This window comes from Sphaeramia orbicularis, chromosome 11, assembly GCF_902148855.1.
Source record: "Sphaeramia orbicularis chromosome 11, fSphaOr1.1, whole genome shotgun sequence".
In the NCBI taxonomy this organism is placed as follows: Eukaryota; Metazoa; Chordata; class Actinopteri; order Kurtiformes; family Apogonidae; genus Sphaeramia; species Sphaeramia orbicularis.
The window spans coordinates 8,858,835-8,877,633 of NC_043967.1; the positions used below are offsets into that span (position 1 = coordinate 8,858,835).

General features: G+C 37.8%; 2 protein-coding genes across 3 annotated transcripts in view; one reads left to right on the top strand and one right to left on the bottom strand.

The window, feature by feature from the left end:
• Positions 1–1,104: 1,104 nt before the first annotated feature.
• klhl38a (kelch-like family member 38a) lies at positions 1,105–9,746 on the bottom strand. Its single transcript, XM_030146559.1, has 4 exons — positions 9,544–9,746; positions 6,038–7,394; positions 4,649–4,754; positions 1,105–3,676 (listed from the first exon to the last, which is right to left on the bottom strand). The coding sequence occupies exons 1-4, from the start codon at positions 9,570–9,572 to the stop codon at positions 3,387–3,389; spliced, it is 1,782 nt and encodes a 593-aa protein (XP_030002419.1). The 5' UTR covers positions 9,573–9,746; the 3' UTR covers positions 1,105–3,386.
• A 7,419-nt stretch (positions 9,747–17,165) lies between these two features.
• fam91a1 (family with sequence similarity 91 member A1) overlaps positions 17,166–18,799 on the top strand; it is a 41,968-nt gene continuing 40,334 nt past the window's right edge. For both annotated transcript variants that reach the window (XM_030147506.1, XM_030147507.1), the window contains exon 1: positions 17,166–17,460. In XM_030147506.1, coding sequence (XP_030003366.1) covers positions 17,389–17,460 — 72 coding nt within the window. In that variant the 5' untranslated portion in view covers positions 17,166–17,388. The remainder of the gene's footprint in view (positions 17,461–18,799) is intronic.

The following is an 18,799-nucleotide window of genomic DNA, read 5'->3' on the forward strand; positions in this document are numbered from 1 at the left end:
GTGAAGTCAACTTATGACCTTTTGGATATGAAATGTCAACATGTCATCATGTTATACTAGTACATGTTTGAGTGAGGGTTTCTTCTCTCTTGGTGTATATATTCTTGAGTTCAGGCTAAAATGTATTTTACCAGGTGACAGCAATTTCGAACTTCGATCACCAGTAGTTTAACTTTGGCACAAATGTTCACATGGGACAGAAGAAAGGCTTTGTTAACATACTGCATTCCTCTAACCTTTGACCTTTGGCAACCAAAACAAATTTCATTCATCTTTGTGATCAAAATTTAGAAAATTTTGTTAAGACCTTCTTGAGATGTTGAGCTTAAAAATTTATGGGAATCTACCAATGGACTGATGGACGGAGACTTTCTTGAAGTGATATGAACAATGATCTAAAAAATGTGACACAAAGAGGAAAAAACTGGACCATTAAGGTTTTATGCTTCTGTCAGCTGTGATGACCAAAATAAACACTCTACTCATCACTGCCTGTTGTTATATATCACATATAGGATCATATTTCCTCACCTTTGGCCTTTGGATCTTTTACCGGCACAGGTTTCAATATCAGCTTTTTGTTTTGTTTTGTGTCATGTCAAGGGAACATTAGCTATCTAAAAGCTAAAACAGCTCAATGTTCCTACCGATATAGAAGGAGGTGGTAGATTATGTCTTTTAACTGAAACATGTTCATTTATGGGAAATTTAAAGCCCATTTATGAATATGAACAACTAGGTTTGTAAATTCTATAAATAAAACAAAACATAAAATTCCCCTGCACTCCATTAGATGGTACTTTGATGCCCAATGGTAGAGAACAGCTGCTTTAGCATAAACTTATGTATTCATTTGTGTAAGAGAAATATTCTTAAGATTTTTTATCTCAAATTCCTCAACGTCACACTCAAAATATGGGAAGTTGCATTGTCACGTAATGCTGAACACTGAGCATATGTGTCACCTGATAGCTGTTGAACATGTTATGTGTGTCTGTGTTAACAATGCTCCTTGGACAGTCTCCAAAAAAGGAAAACCACTGCAATCTAAGAAGAGCAGTAAAGCTCAGACAAATTATCTACCACTGCCCCGCCGCTAACATATTTTCACACATTTGTATTTGTGTAGATAGATTTAAGGCATTAAATTAGAAATGGCATTTTTCCACACATAAATACATAAAAAAGTCACACAGAATTCATATCCAAAATGCAATTACATTAAGTTGAACAATATATTAAAAAATAAGAGTTTCTGAGTTGTGCAAGTACCATCAACACATTCAACAACATTGATGTAATCTTCAATAGAGCCCTACAGGGATGCACAGCATGGATGATTCAACGGGGTAATAACTGGGTTGCCATGGCAATTGTTACCATGGCCAGAAACTGGCTGAGCACTGTGAATGAGGTGCTCCATAAGGGTCAAGAGGGTTGCCATAGTATAGACTGAAGAGTGTAGCAGCTACTAGTGTTTGGAAGAGTAAAGCCTCCGTGTTAGAGCATTGTGACATTTGATACTTGTTTTCCTCTGATACATGAATGAATTTCAGTTCTGTTACGCCATCACCATCTTCAGATTCATGAATGAGGGCAGGCTGCTCGTAGTTTGACAACAGTGACACTTGCAAAAGGCTTCTTATAAAAATAATGTTAATTTTTGCATCAAACTATTCCAAATTTCACTTCCAGAAAAATTCTGCCATTTTCTAAAATACAATAGGAACTGTAATCTGTGACCCATTAATTTATTTGAACCAAAGAAAAGATTTTTATTTTATTCACTGACCTATTTAATTGTCAATTTTGTAAACTTAAACAATGTAGATTTGTCAGCCATGTGGACACTGATGCAGCCCCAGACCATCACAGATGCTGCTTTTGCACCTTTCATTGATAAACTCTTTTTTCCCTCCATATTTAATACACGGAACATGACATCTGTATTTCCTGAAAAATCCTCTTAAACCTGGACTTTTCTGGAATTTGACACCATAGTGATGCCTATACAGTATATTTAATAAACTTTTCATTGTGTTTCTGTTCCAACTTGTTTGGAGTGTTCTGCATGCATCAATCTAAATTTATTTATATTTAATACTAATTTAACTAACAAGTAATACAGGCTCAACTGAATTAAGAAATAACATATTCCAGTGGTGTGTATTACATTTTTCAAAATGTCAGTAATTTTCTGTAAATGGGATTTGTATTTAGTAAAAAATCTAAAATCAACAGGATCTTGTTTTCTTCAGAGCAACCACTGACCTCAAAGGTCAGTGGTTGCCATGGTTGCTGTGCATGACTGTAGCTAAATCGGTGAGGATTCTACACAATATTGGGAAGTTTCTTGGATCTGGGTTGTTTTTTCTTCATAGTTGAGCCTACTGTTGTATTGGATGCAAAAACTTAAAAACTGACGATTCCTGTTCATGGATTTCCAGTTGCAAGTCACTACCTCAAAGACAGAAATATCACATTTTCACACATACATCAACATACATCAGCTGCCTGCAAAGTTAACTCCAGTTTCTTATAAGAGTTGTATGTGGAAGAGGCAAATATACAAAGCCTCGATTTATCTCAAAATGTCTTTAAACCTTCTGTACCTTGCAGGTGCAAAATCTACAGGACATGCAGTAGTGGGAGCTGTGGAAATAATTCATCAAGTCATTAACCAAGCTAAAGTGGAATATCATTGGCCCAGATCATATAGTTTCATTTAAAATTGTTCTTCTCTGCAACAAACAAAACGTGACAGAAGCTGCAGTGACAGTACTTTTGCCAGGGGGAGCTTGTCCGTGATCTGTCTCAACGGGTATCATCAGAAAGTGCGCTTTGATAGATGAATGTGGGTCAAGGAGGAATGTATTTTCTATGAAGTGCAAATGTATCAACTTTCTGGTTGCAGTCAAAACAACATAAAGAGACACATAACCCCTTTGTTGAAATTATTAGAGAAAAGACTTGCAGCTGCCATCCATATACAATGTGTAGAAGTATTAGAGAAATTAAAAGTTTTATTTTGAGACAAGAGTGTAGTTACCCCTGGAAGGATTTTTTTGGATTACATGTGTCTGAACAGCTGCTTGTTGTGTGAGTAAGTCTGACTCTCGTTATCTCGGGTTTTCAGTTCAGTTCACCCCATGTGCTTTAGAAATGACACCTCTGCATGTCAGCTGAGCTCCCCTTTGATTTGTGTGGATGCCCATCTGGCCTAACATGCCACTAAGTTGTAGCAGAAGCTGAGATGCGTGAGGGAATGCAGTCACTCTCAAGTGGTTTCCCATTTGTGTCGTTAGAGGCTAATAAATCACGGCAAAGGGAAAGTGAGGAACATGCCGCAAAAGCACTCGACCCAGTGGGTGAATGGACGGTGTTTTTCAAGGAGGGTTGGGTCTGTTGGAAACGCAGACTAGTGGTAGGGATCCGTGGTCAAACAGCTTGTATGGCAGAGAGCCTTTGGATGTCCACACGTCTGTCTTTGGGTCATAACATTCGAAGCAGTCTGAGTCCTCGATAACGTCATGACCGTTAAGGATGCGTCCACCTGTGACGTAGAGCTTGTTGTTGATCACTGTGGCACTGTGGTGCATCCGGCGTTCCTTCAGATTCTCACACTTGACAAATTTGTTGGCTTTGGTGTCGTAGGCTATCATGCGTCGGGTGTAACCTGAAAATTATAGTTTTATTTAGCCAGATTTAAATATGCTATAGAGCACAGGTGTCAAACATATGCCCTGAAATGCCCAATATGCCCAAAACCAGCCCATCAAAGGGTCCAATCCAGCCCATGGGAGGAATTTGGACAAGTATTACACTGAAGATACTATAGAACAATTATTTTAGTTCAGGTTCCACATTCAGCCTAATTCATTCTCAAGTGGATTGGACCAGTAAAATAATATTACGATAATCAATTAAATTTAATTATTTAATTTAATAACCACATTTTTCTCTTTGTTTTATTGTTAAAAAAAAAAGAAGTAAAATTACACAAAGTTTACATTTACATTTACTTTCACCAAAAATGTGAATAACCTGAACAAATATGAACAATATGAAATGTCTTAAGAGAAGTGCAATTTTAAAATATTCTGTTACTAAATGTTTTTGGGTCAAAACACGATATTTGAAATCTCTGACGGGACATTTTAGAGAAAATCTGACAGATTAGTGTTGCTAAATGACCCACATTTTTACTTTTAAATTCATTTTTGCTTTAGTTGGACCATAAGGGATTATCCAAAACAGGGAGCTACTTTATATTGAAATAAATGTTGGAATGGCAATCAATTAAAGTTCGCTCTCTGATGGGACATTACTGTGTTTAGACCCATTATGTATTTGTAAATCTACTGTGATCTGTAAGCATAATATTGTTAAAATTCCACTTATTTTTCTTAATAATTTTCAGAATTGTTTGTTTCATAATGTAATTTTACTTTTTTCACTCTAAAACATAAAGACAAATTTAGAATTGACATTATTTATGTATTTTTATGTTATTATTTTACTGGTCTGCTCCACTTCACATCATATTGGGCTGAATGTGGCCCCTCAGCTAAGTTCAAGACTCCTGCAGTTGAGAGTCAGTGTATCTTCAGATTGAAGCCTGTGATGGTATGCTGTTACTAAACCTCACCTCCCACAATGTAGATCTTATCCTCTATGACGGCAGCAGGAGCACAAACATTTTTCACAGTCCTTGTCTCAAGCCTGGACCACAAGTTGCGAGAGATGTGATACACCTGTTGACCCACCACAAATATTGACAGTTAGATCACACTTTAATCTGTAATCCACCATCTGCTTGAAGGTCTAGTGTGTAACATTTATCCGTTTTGGAAGGGTCTTCAGTCAGTTGTAATATGCAACTTCCCCACTAGATATCACTAAATCTCACATACTGAACCTTTACGTAAAAATATTGACAACTATTACTACTAAAACATTTAATTTCATTTCATTATTCATTTACTTGACAGGGATGGTGTTCAATAATCTACAGAAGCATAAAAGACTGAATGATCCAAAGTTAGCAACCAAGGTTAACTGTCAGTGTCAGCTGGGGGAGGAAGTTGGGCTTCAGTGGTTTTCAGTAATAGAGGTATAGTGAAAGTCAAATATTCAAAAAAAAGTGTAGCACATCTCAAATTTCCTGGTAAAATTGCATTTTAATTATTTATTCAGCTCACGCCACAAAATAAGAATGCTTACGTGTTATGCAGTGAACTTTCATCATACAAAATAATTTCAGTAAAATATAGACAAGGGTAGATGTGTTCTACCCTAGTAGCCCTGATGTGACAGAGTTAATACACAGATGAAAATAGGGTAATCTTCATCTGTTGTGTGTAAAAACAGAAAAAAAATTGCAATAAAACAGGGAAAGCTACAAAGCAGTCAGAGAGAGTAAAAACTCCGCCAAGGCACCTTAATACCCCAAGGACCAACATCCCAGCATACAATGGTATGTACATTTGTTGAAGAATTTATTTTACATTATAGAATATAATATTACAAGAAATCCTCAGTTAAAATTTGAAAGACATATGTGTAGAAAATTTGGAGATATAGTGATTTTTTTTTTTTTTTTTTTTTTTTTGAAAAATGCTTACTGAGACTTTGAAATGTGACTTTTTGGGATCAATCTTTCATGGCTCTAGATCTTGACACTAAATAATTAGGTGATAAATTAAAATCCAAGTCAGACTACTTTGGACTGAGATATGACTTGAATGAATGCATGAAATTTTAGTGTTAGGAGATTTTTGGAAATCTTTGGAATTTTTCCCGACATTGACTTAGAGCAGCCTAAATGCAATTATCTATAGTTAATATCATCAAGAATTTACTCCCTCAAAAACAAATGGAAACACTAGACTGAAAACTGACAGACAAATGAAAAGAGAAAAAAAACGACACATCTAAAAACAAATCATATGTAAACAGTTTAGAAAAATATAGAATAAAATTGAAGGTAATTAGCACCAATCCATACTACATATGCAAAATATGAGAACTCCTTTACCTGAATCAGTCTGACAGGGTTCTGCATGGCATCCTCCCCTCCAAAAACATAGATTCTCTGATCACTTGCTGCTACTGCTGGATGCAGCACAGCTGTGGGCATTGGTGCCATGGCCTCCCACTGATTAAACATGCTATTATACCGCTCTACTGACTGAGAGATCCGCTTGTCTATCCCAATGCCTCCTAACACAAAAATAAAGTGCAGATAGGACACACTTTGGTGGGCATATCGTGGCTGCAGCATGGGTTCAGCGGTCCGCCACTGGTTAGTCTTCAATGAGAGGGTATAAACTGTGGCACTGACTGAACTGTCCCCTGATGACATGCAGAGGCTGAGCCCACCGAGAACATAAAGGATGCTATGAATACAGACATAAGCAGCTTTATAGAGGCGTAGAGGGAGCTTCGCCAGCCACTGCCATCGATGCGTCCTTTCATCATATAGCAAGGCTTCCCGTGAGGTCTGTTCATTGTTTTTTCTTCCTCCGACTACCACAAGAGTTTCTCTGCAGGTGTAGCGTCTCGGTGTGGTCCACAGTGGCTTGAGCTCTCGGCTGCACTTGGTGCTGACAGAGAGCATGAGGCGCCGCACTGACTCGATGATCTCAGTGCAGAGGGTGGAAGACTGCACAAGAGGGTCATTGGCGATAAACTGGAAGAGGTATGTTGGATGGATATAACGGAGACGGACTTTCTTGAACAGGTCGTGGATTGCTCCACGCCGTGAGAATGGGTCATGGTGGATCCAAGCCAGCAGAGTCTCGAACACTTGCTCCTCCTCAGCGCAAAGCCGGTCATCTTCTAAGTAACACATGAGCTCAGGAAGAGACAGTTCACAGAAGTCCTCTGTAGCAGCAACGTCAGAAAAACATCTCACAGCCATCTCCTTTGCCCTCTCCTTCAGACTGTCACAGTGAAGGATCTCAGAAAGCCGAATCATGCTCAGACAGTTTTCTGGACTGAGCTGTTCCTGCAGGAACAGGGAACAGGCCTCAAAGACACATCCATAGTGGAGCATGGATGCAGCCTGCATGAGAGGAAGCACAATCTCCATGGTGATAGTGATGCAGCCTGTGTAGACATAGTCCACAATGCCACTGAGGACATCTGAGGAGATTCCCTTCAGATTCACACGAGCCTGGCTGCTCTCCAGGAAGTTGTTGCAGAACATGGCACGGAAGTATGGACTGCTGGAAACCAGGACGTTCCTGTGGCAGGGGATCTCCTGCTGCTCAGTGCAAAGCAGGACGTCTGTCAGGATACGGTCCTGCCGGAGGACATTGAGCTGGGTGAGCAGGTGGGCAGGAAGTTCAGGGTCTTTGAAAGAGAAAGCATCTTTCGGTCTACAGGCCATTCTACAGAGAAAAGGAAAACAAAGATGGCAAAAAAGAAGCAGACAAACTTTCATCTTAGTTACCAACCAACCAACCAACCAACCAACCAAACAAACAAACAAACAAACAAACAAACAACCAAACAAGTCAACCAACAACTAGCTATGTGATAAGTCATAAAAGTGATTTAGAATCATTTTGCTTTATCATACACTCTTGCTACTTCTGCTACATTCACATAGGGTAGGTTAATTATTTTGATGAGTATACAACACATGATGCAAAAGAAGAAAACAAAGAGTAGACTGCAGAATAATACAGGCTTAAATGCAAAAATACATATACTTTTGATCATAGATTTTTTTTAATACTGATTCTGGCTTTTATGGTCCTCTTAAGTCATACATGTGTACAAAATTAAAGTGGGTAAAAAACAAAACTACATCAAACCAAAATTACTCTGTGTATTGTGATGTTGACAAGAAATCTCAACGCAGAATGGGTTGTGACGCCTGTTTACACGTTTTCTATCTCAGATTTCATGTCAGTCTTTTGTGCCAGAAATTTGCCTCATATCTGCAAAAGAAAACCATGACAACAGAATGTACGAAGTGAAAGTGTAATAAAATTTAGATTTGTACATGTTTGTTTGTGTTATATGTGCTGAAATGGACAGAATTAAAGTAAACTACAGTAATTAGTCTGTAAGCTTTATTAACATGTATATACACAAACTCATCATGTAGAATGACTTGATAATACATATGCTAATAAAAGATTTGTCTGTAGAATAGCATCTGATCTGGAGTTCAATGTTGAAATTAACAATGTAGAACCCTTCAGCAGCTCATCTTTGCCAACAGTAAATGCCTTATAACGCCTGCAGAGCAGCTGTTCTTAATGTGATGATTACCGACTCACAGATTTCTTTTTTTAACCTGTTGTAAATTATCTTAAAGCACTGAGATCCTTATCAGAGTTGCGTTAAAGTGCCATCTGTAGTTGTGTTCCTGTCCCCGTTGACTTGTCTCTCTTCAGATCATTCACTCCCCTTTCATCTCTGTTGATCTTTTGGTTCAGTGCCATATTTTTCTGTCACTTTCTGCTCATTTTTCCTTTCTTTTTTCTCACAATCCTGACATTAACATAGGAGGAATTTCACTGGGCTATTAGCAACAGTAAGTCTTCTAATCATCCCCCGCGACAGCTACTGATTTACTCCCACTTATGGGGCCCAGCCTGTCTGATATATTTGGACCTCTAATCGTTATTGTACATCATGAAATGCCAGTGGCTCTGAGTGACATTTCACAACCTTTGCTTAGATCTTTAACAGGAACCAATCATAGAAACCCATAACCAAGTGTATATTAACCTTTTGACATCTATTCTTTGTAGGGTCTTAATGTCCAGTCTGTATTCTCTAACCCTAACTTATGGTTAGTTTCCTGTGGTTTCATGTGGATGAAACAACCTAAACGACATCAGTTTAAGCCTTACATACATTTTAACATTAGGCAGTAGTAAAAATGCTTTGTATAATTGTCTTTTTTTTGTCTGATATTTAATGACCCTACAAGTGCCAAAAAAGTCTGGGCTCTACATCAAATATGATCATTTGAGTTTTAATAAAATATAGATTTACTCATCATGATCAGCTGTTGGTAAAGTAGGACACAATACTGAATGATAGCCAATGCTTTTTCCCAACAAACAAGTTTTGTAAAACCTAAAAATCACACATCTCTGCTCTCCGAAACATTAAGCAAGGATTAACCTCTCATGTATTAATGTCACAGAGGCTATTTAGCTATTTTAAATAGATCTGTTGTTCAAGGTTTGATATGGACACCATTTTGAGGGACTTATTGAGCCAGGTCAAATGTGAACTGGACCGCACATTGAGGATAGCAATAGTATGTAAGGGTTAAACATGGCTCAAATGTAATACTAACCCTAACTCTAAAACAGATGAACAATGACCTGCTGGATGTTAAGAGGACAGGTAACTCTGTGTCTTCATGTTCTTTTTAGTGACAAAGTATTATGATCTTAACTTTGGAAGGACAGCCTTACTATAAAGTAAGAGGGACAGGAGGGAAGAGGGAACATATGAATGAAGCATTACTGACTAATTCATCAGCACATCTGTAACTGAGTAAAATCTTACCTTCTAACTCTTGGAAAATCAATAACCATTAATAATAGCCTTGTCCGTCTGGTGAAAAAACAGAATTCCAATCAAAAGGGAAGTCAAATGTTATCCAGAGAGCGAGAGTTAGATGATCAGAGGACCCAGGGAGGAGAAAGAGGCATGACACTGAGATTCACCGAGCTCCTACAGTTAGGAGCTGTGGAGCTCGCCATGAGGCCACTGTGTACATTCCTGCAGCTAAGAATAGTATCCTGGGCCACCGTGACTCCAGCCAAGCCCTCTCATGTGACACAGAGCTGTTTGGTACCCAGTTGCCGGCTTAGCGGCTCTGCCAGGGTCCAGCAGAGAGGGAGAGAAAGTGTTTACAATAGCCCAGGGAGGGAGAATCATCATGGGGTCCCGACTCAGCCACAAAGCCCACACAGGCTGGTGTTTAATCAAAGTGTCCCCAAGCTGCTAACCCTTGTCCATCTCATCGTGCAAGCCCCCTCCCCTACTCCTCCTCCTCCTCCCTCGTGTGTGTGTGTAACCCAGGATGTCGGTAAATATAGAGCAGCACGGAGGGGTGAACTTGATCGGGGAAACAGCTGTAAGATCTAGATTCAGTTCGGTGCAGTGGTGTATGTGTGTGTTCAGACTGGTGCACAGCTGGATGGAACTACAGCTACTGGTTCTGACCTGTTTAAGGTGTCAGGAACCGTATGTGTCATGCTGACAAATAGCATACATTTCCCACAATCTTAGCTGCAGTGAAGATATATAGGGTGTCCATAAACTGTCTTTACAATTTAACAAATGTTTTACAAAAGCAAATGAATAGGCAAATCTGTGGAAATTATTACAAAGTGAAAAGTAGATATTGAAGATTTTTTCCCTCATTTAATACACCTATATATTGGCACTATTAGTTGCACAAAGCACATCTAACCATTACTGGATTTCTTGCCATGTTGGCTGTATCATACCCTGATCAATGGTTTCAATGACATCAGTGATCTTTTGCTTCAGAGCGTTGATGTCCTGTATCTTTGTTTGATATGCGATATCTTTAACATAACCCCACAGAAAGAAATCCAGGGCAGTGATATCTAGTGAATGAGGTGGTCAGGGAATGGGGCCATCCCTTCCAATCCACCGGTCTGGAAATGTTCGTTTTAGGAACCCACCAACATACAGTCCCCAATGTGGTGGTGCACCATCTACCTGGAAAATGATGGGTGGGTAAAGGTCATCCAGTTGCAGTGCCCCATATTCAGTCATGGGTAAATATTTGCAGTAATTGATCTCTTGTTGAAAAAAACATGGACCAATGATTCAATTTCCCATGATCCCACAGTATGATTAAAAACGTTGATAACCACTGACTACATTGAACAAGTCTCATTTACTTATTTCATCAACCGCTTTTGTAATAAAATTTTTAAATTGTAAAGAGACTAGGTGGACACCCTGTACTACTGGCCCCGTAAAGGTACATTTCTGGTTTGAAATGGTCCAATTTTTGATTGTTAATGAGTGATTTAATAACACAGAGATATCAAAGGTCCTCTGTGTTAAAATTTACAGGGATTTAAATGGATCAGATCAGATCAAATAAAATGTTAATTTCTTACCTTAGAATTATATCTACAGACCACAGTGTCCACCATTTGCACAGACTTTACACAAACAAAGACCTTTCACACAACTTCATCACTAGATGTCACTAAATATTACTCACTGGACCTTAGTCATATTTATTATCTTTATTCAGTTTGAGTTTTCATATCTGTTTACTTTTAGTTTTAAGTTTATGAGTGGAGTAGATTCATTTTTATTTGGAGGAGCTGACTGGTTTTTAGTTTTGTTTTTATAAAGTTTAAGTGTTGGCTTTTGAAGCACTTTTCTACTGAAGAAGAGAAAATGATGAAAGACTGCATGAAAATAAAACCTGAGTTTAAAATGTTTAAAAACATTTTTTGGACTAATTGGAGTTCTGCAAATTGAGACTGAAAATGAAAACAAAGCTGATTTTATCTGCACTTCTATTTTGTTTACCTTGCTCCATCAAATGAAAATCTTCTCAAATGTTGTTGAGCATGGTCTTGAGAAACTCTGTGAATCAGTCTACTGCAAGAGTCTTATTTCTAAATCCAGCCATGTTCTAAACAGTGAACACAAACCAGAGATACAGGGCTCTGCAATTTAACAAGGTTAGTTCAAAGAACTTTTATGTGCACTGGTTGATCCTTACACTAAATATGGAACTTCATCCAAGGACAAATATATGTTAAACGGTCTTGAGTACTGTCTTTTACGATGGTACTGCTATTACTCCTTTCAGCTGCTCCCTTTAGGGGTCACTACATCAAATCTTCTGCCTCCATCTGACCGTGTCTACTGCATCTTCTCCTTACACACCAACTATCTGCATGTCCTCCTCTACCACATCCCAAAAATCTCCTCTTTGGTATTTTGCATGGCTAATTTAGTGGAGGTTTTACACTAGAAGTAGTGACTGGATTGTCTTGTGTGATTGTAATGTTATGTTAAATGTAAGGATCTTTTTTGTACATTAAATAAATTGTATAATTGTCTTTGTCACCATTTTTTTTTGCATCTTTCTATTCAGTTTTATTTGTTGCAAATAGAACACTACCCTTGCATCCTAATCAGTTTATTCAGTTCTGTAATTTGTTGGCAGTCGCAGCCGAAAAATCTGCTTTGTGATTGAACAACGACCTCCACATTTGACCACCAAAATCCAATCAATTCATCCTTGAATTAAAGTGAAAGTTTGTGATAAATGTGAAGGAATAGTCTCATGTATACAACAATATCACATGTGTAAGAATGGACAGATATAAGTTCACAGTGACCTTTGATCACCAAAGGCTTTTCAGTTCAAGTGAGTCCAAGAATAATTGTGGGGGTTTGATGGTGGTGGACACAACTTCTAATAAAGATGTAAAAAAAAATATCAGACCTGATCTCATCATAGTCTTGTGTTTCTGAAAACTGTGATGTTAAAGTTTTATTTCAGTTCACATTATTTCTTCAATTTTACTTGTGGTTTCACTCTTAGATTTCTTTAACTACAGTAACCTTGTTAGTACATCAAAATATTGCCTATGACAGAATTCCTGCCTATGCACCTTTAAGACTGTCACATCTACACAGCACAACATTAAATTCAACACAAAGAAAAAAAAACTTCTTCCAATGCTGACACTGAATACATATAGCTGTCTTTTTTTTTTTTTTTATCTCATAAAGGAGCTTCATCTTCAGGACCCCTCTCACTTGTACTTCCTGAAGCTCCTCAGACACCAAGATGAATTACTGCCATGTTTACTTAGTGGCACATGACAAGAAACTGGGATTACATGTAGGCAGATTGGATGACATAGCTGTAAGAAAGTTAGCTGTCAGCAAGTCAGACATCATGACATGTGAGCAGCTTTGATGAACTTTGGACACAGTGAAATCTGACACTGTTCCCACCCGTCACTAGTGATGGCTTTGTACTTATCTCACATATTGTGTTATGTACCAAAGACTCCTTTAGGGGGTAAAGCATAAAAAATTTGGTTGAGTCGGAGTGGAGATTGTTTGTTTGATTGTTGCTTACTGTTGTATATGTTTAGGGTTATTTTAAAACAAATCCTTACACACTGGACCTTTAAAATAACCTTAAACCAATAGCCTTTACTGTACAGGACTAAAATACAACATACACATTAATGAGGTAATATAACAATATGAATCCAAAAACATTATACATAACAATGAAACACTAAGAGTAGAGCTTGGCAACATGGCCAAATAATTAAATATCTTTTTTTCAATGTTATGGATGATTTGTAATTTTTATCAGACGTTTTATGGTTACATGAACTGAAAACAAAACGTGATTCAAAAATATTCTTTCTTTTCTAAAGCTATAGACTCTATATAAACAATAAGCACTGCATTTTGAATGTACTTTGTAAAAATACATTCAGTGGAATCTGGATTTACATGTATGTTTCATGATACTTGATTTCTAAGCAAACCCTTGATTAGTCATAGTGACAACTTTGATTTTTCATACATTAAAAGTTCAGTGTGTGATAAAGTGATATTCAGTGATATCCAGTGGTGAAAATGCAGATCGCAAAAAAACTGAATACTCCATCAGTCTCACCTACAATGGCTGAAAACTGAAAGTAAAAGTGCAGGTTTTATACACAGCTTGGGCTACGTTCAGACAGCAGGTCTTAATGCACAATTTGAATTTTTGGGTGAAATCCGATTTTTTGTGTGTGTTTGTTCATATTACACATTAAATGCGACTTCTATCAGTTTTGAATATGAACTGAATGCAACCCTTAAGTGAACTGCATGCATAAAAGAGGTCCTGATGTAATATGTGACAGGCACAGACTGTGTTTACAGGAGCAACACTTCTGGGACGCAGATTAATGACATTTGTTGCATTTCAATGACGTTAAGGTTGGATAAATGCCACCTGGCCATTCCGACTGAAGTCGCATTACAAAATATCAGATACGTATTGGATCTAGGACCACATATGAAAGTGGCTTGGGTCAGATTTGAAAAAACAGGATTTGTACTGTTCAAACTGTCTTTTTAACACATCAGATACCAGGCACATACGGCCAAAAAAATCTGATTTGGGCCACATTTGCCTGAAGTCTGACCATAGGCCATCTGAACTTAATGTAGCCAAAAGTTCTGATCCTTCCATTGGATAATTAGTTGCAGTATTGATATTGTAGCACTTATAGGCTTGACAGTAGAATGTGTACTCTGTGTAAGATTTGTGTTAGATTTTATGACCATAGGAAGTGTTTTTATTTTGGCAGATCACAGCAAATAATGGCAACATATCAATAAGTTCAGGACCATGCTCTAACAGGTAAAAGCAATGTTCAGCCTACAGCTGACAGTCATGGTGTTACTTCAGAAAACAAAAATGAACAGAAAAATGCAAGATAACTACTGTAACACCCACACATTCACCTTAACTCTCATACACACAATAACCACCTGAACCTCTGGACATAATCCAGAACATGGTACACAAAATGTCCAACACCCACAATGCAATGCAGCAATATACCAGCAGCATGCCACAGTCTGTTTTAGGTACAGGAAATTCTTCAACCCTAACTGATGCAGTATATTCTCATTTCTGAAACAACTATCTGTTTGTAGTGAGCATAAAGACCAGACAATACCGGGACTCATTAAGCTCAAATTGCGACAGTATGGTTCAGGGAGCATGAGACATCATTTTTACACATGGACTGGCCACAACAGAGTCTGGACCTGAAACACATTCAGAATTTTTGGAATGTACTAGAGAGGATTTGACAAGCGGGTGTCATCAACACAAGAACCTCTCAAAAAAATTAGTGCAACTATGGATCTAAAAATGTGACATTTATTGTGACAGTGCATAGACATTATTTAATAAAACATAAGTAACAACAAACTATTGCATTTGGGGATTTTTTTGGCTAGGCAGAGTACATTCATTGTTAAGGGGATGTTAACTTCGGTCCACGTTCAGACTTCAAAGGTAATGTACCTTAACACAGGATGCTGTATCTGCAATAAAACAGAAAAGAGAAGTAGAAGAAGTCTGCTCTAGGCCACTGTCGAAAAACACTGCAACACAGTGGACTGCATGAACAATAAACAACTCCTCCTAGTGATAAAAAAAAAAAATAAAAAAAATAGGACCAATGTCTTTGGAGCTCACTGGCATGTTCCGTCCAGAATCAATAACAAGTTGAATTTGCAAGGTTGTCAGGTTCTGCCGCTATGTTAGAGACCTGTGGTCTTGATGCAGGAGATCAATCGCCCAATAGAAGTGGGTGGTATTTTCACTGGGGGATAACTCAACAAATTAAATGACCCTATATGACTTCCTATCAGTGCTCAATAGTAAGTATATTGATATATCTAACCATTTTCATGATATAAGCCATCAAAATATAGACTATTATAAGTAAAAGCAAATTTTTAATATTTCAAAAATTTGTCAAAAATTCAAATATCAAAATTTCTGAAAATTGTGATCAAACTTTGTAGACATTGTCCCAATAAAGCTACAAAAAATATGATTTGAACCTGACCAGGAGTTTCGGAGATTATCAAAATGTAGACATTAGTGACCTTGAGTTTGACCCTTCAAGTTCACTCAAGGTCAAAGGTCATGAACCCAAATGAAAGTCCATGTATGACTTCCTATCAGTGCTCAATAGCAATTATATTGATATCTCCAACTATTTCATTGTTACAAACCAGCAAAATATGGCCCAATATAAGTAAAGGCACATTTGTAATATTTCAAAAATTTATAAAAAATTCTAATACCAAAATATGTCAGTGCTGAGTGTGAACACCCTATGTAGTCATTGTCCTTGGGAAGCTACATGTAAAATTTAAAATAAATCAGAAGAGTAGTTTTGTCAGAAGATGTTTCAAGAAATTTCTAACAAAGATGATGATGAGGATGATGATTATGAAAACAACGCTGGACACAGCGCCTTCACAGTAGCTCATGGCCAATCAGCCGGTGAGCTAATAACATAACAGTACTCATTTTTGGATTATTATACTTTGGCAGATTTTTACTTAATCAGTGTTTTGAAATGCAGAACTTGTACTTACAGTGGAGTATTTTCACATGGTGGCATTAGATCTGAATACTGCTAATTTGTAAATGCAGTAAGGAAATAAGTGATGGATCTATTTATGCATTTTTAGGTTATTTACTGTCTAATTTTGCAGGTTAAGTCATAGTCGCATTTGGTTTTTAGTTTTGTACAGTACATGTACAGTACAATAGTATGCTACACATATTATTAACAATAAGCCTGAAATTTCTCTCTTGCATTTTAAGCATTTAACCTGATAGCATCCTTGTTACTTTCCGGACAATACTTTGGTCAGAATCTCGAAAATGAGTATGACATTAAGAGACTCTAGTTCCTGCATTAAAGTAGAAATCTGAAGCAACTACTTTTTCCTTGATCTAGATACTATAAACACAACATACATTTTTTTTTTTAAAACTGAAAAATAAAAAGAATTAATTCTCATTATGGTGATGGTCCACAAATAGAGTAAGATAAAAATGTCAAAATAAAGCTTTTGATACAGGGTGGGACAGATGTATTTTGGGAAAGGATTTAAATCAGATAATAGTTTTAATAATAAAAAAAACTGCATTTTAATAATTGCAAAAGTTTGTACTATGTACTTGATTGCCTCATCTGATTGGATAAAACCTTTTTTTCCCCCTACCTTTTATTACAGTGTTGTTCTCTGAGCTGTAGTATGTTACTTGTGTAAATGGAAATACTAAAGGACAAGCAGAGACAAGTCAGAGGTAAAAATTTGTCCAGTAAAATAATAATAATAAAAAAATATACAATAAAAATCCTTTGCAACCTTTACTTAGATGTAAATGAATGGTTTTAAAGTGTGACGACTGGTTTGTTGTTAGACCACGAAGACACCTTTTTAAAAGCTAAAGTACGGCGTAAAATATCATTAATCAGCTTTGATAACCTTATTAGCTCTATTTTGCTTTCTGTCGAACTCCATTCACATCCACGGTCACGCCTCGACAGGAAGTGACGACTATAGCCACGAGCATGACGAACGGCTCTTTCGAAAATACAACAAGGAAGTGACCGTCTTATTGTAAAGGAAAATAATCTGCGGATAAAGCATTTCGTCAAAGCGGGAGTCGCTTTGTTCGGCTGGTGGGTGTCGGGGGAATAAAGTCAACGTGGACTCTCCCGAGGACCCATTTGTGAACGTCTCCAGGGATTCTGCTTTTAGCCTGCTAGCTAGCTAGCGATGAACACGGACGTGGAATTTCACATCAGGCAGAATTATCCGTGGAACAAGCTCCCAGCTAATGTCAAACAGGTACTGTGTTTTTACATGTCCACGGGGCAGGTAATCTGAGAGGAAGACGAAGGAGTAGGGGGCGCATCTCTGTGTCCGTGGGGTCGTGGCTGTCAATGTCACCGCGGTACTGCTGTGTGGGTTACGGGCAGCTGTCTGTCAGAGTCGGAACCTCTGCAGGGCTTCACCGTTCGGCTGCACCGGAGCCATAACTGACCATCAGTACATGAACAGCCATCCAACATACTGCCTCTGCACACTCCACAGGCATCACATGACAGGTTGTTTGAGAGGTGGCGCCATATGCTTACGCGTGGATGTTACTTGCAGATGTTTGAATTACACAAAATGCTGCCACACTATGTTTTGGGACTTGGATTTTCTAATTCTGAAGGACATTTGACTATTGATAGTCATGAATTCCTCCTCCTGCATAAACGACTGCCATTATGCTAATATGTCTTTGGTAGTGGAGGCGGGTACATATAGAAGCTTTAGGCTTTGTCCTCCTGTTCTACCTTGTCAGTGTCTAACTGGGTAAATCCCCCACACCTTCAGAGGCTTGTGTGTCACCAAAGGTTGCAGGATACTGGAAGAAACTGACATTCAGAATGACTTACCCATATATACAGTAAATGGCATATAAATCTAAAAATACAGAAATATTCACCTTATGGTTTGAGCAGATGTTAGAGGTTGACTCACTGTGTACTTAATGCCAATATATAGATGATAGATTGGAGCAGGAAACTACATTTCCATCTGCAACTCTCTCCTCTCTGACCGAATGAAGAGACTAAATACAAATGTAGATGAACATGATGCTGGTTCACGTCATTGTAGAAAGGATACTTTTCCAAGATTCCCTTGAAAACCATCAGTAGAGTCAAATCTGACAGAATCTAATCAGTGATCTATAATCACAGCTGTTAGTCACTTATTTAACTCCTCATCTACCTGAAAGCACCTGTTACGAGCCAAGTCTGCTTGAGCTTGTAGATTTTCTATAGGCAGAATGGGTAGAATTATTGTGTCCTCTCAGGCCATTTTAGTGTCAAAATGCTGAAAGGTAATTATTATGTCTCAGTAGCACCAGCAACTATCAACCATTGCAGTTCAAGTTGTTGTTACAATAATACATAGATGAATACATCTAGATCCCTGAACTTCCTTAGGTTCTTTCAAATGTTTTTTGTTCCTGAAAATGTTACGTCTCTCATCCAAACGTCTTGGAATGTTCACCTGGACTAATTAGTCATTACACAGACATGTAGATCACCGAACATCAAAACGTAGTTTATTAATAAATCAGAAAGTTAACACTAATCTGACTGTAAACATATATGGTATGAGGGAGTTG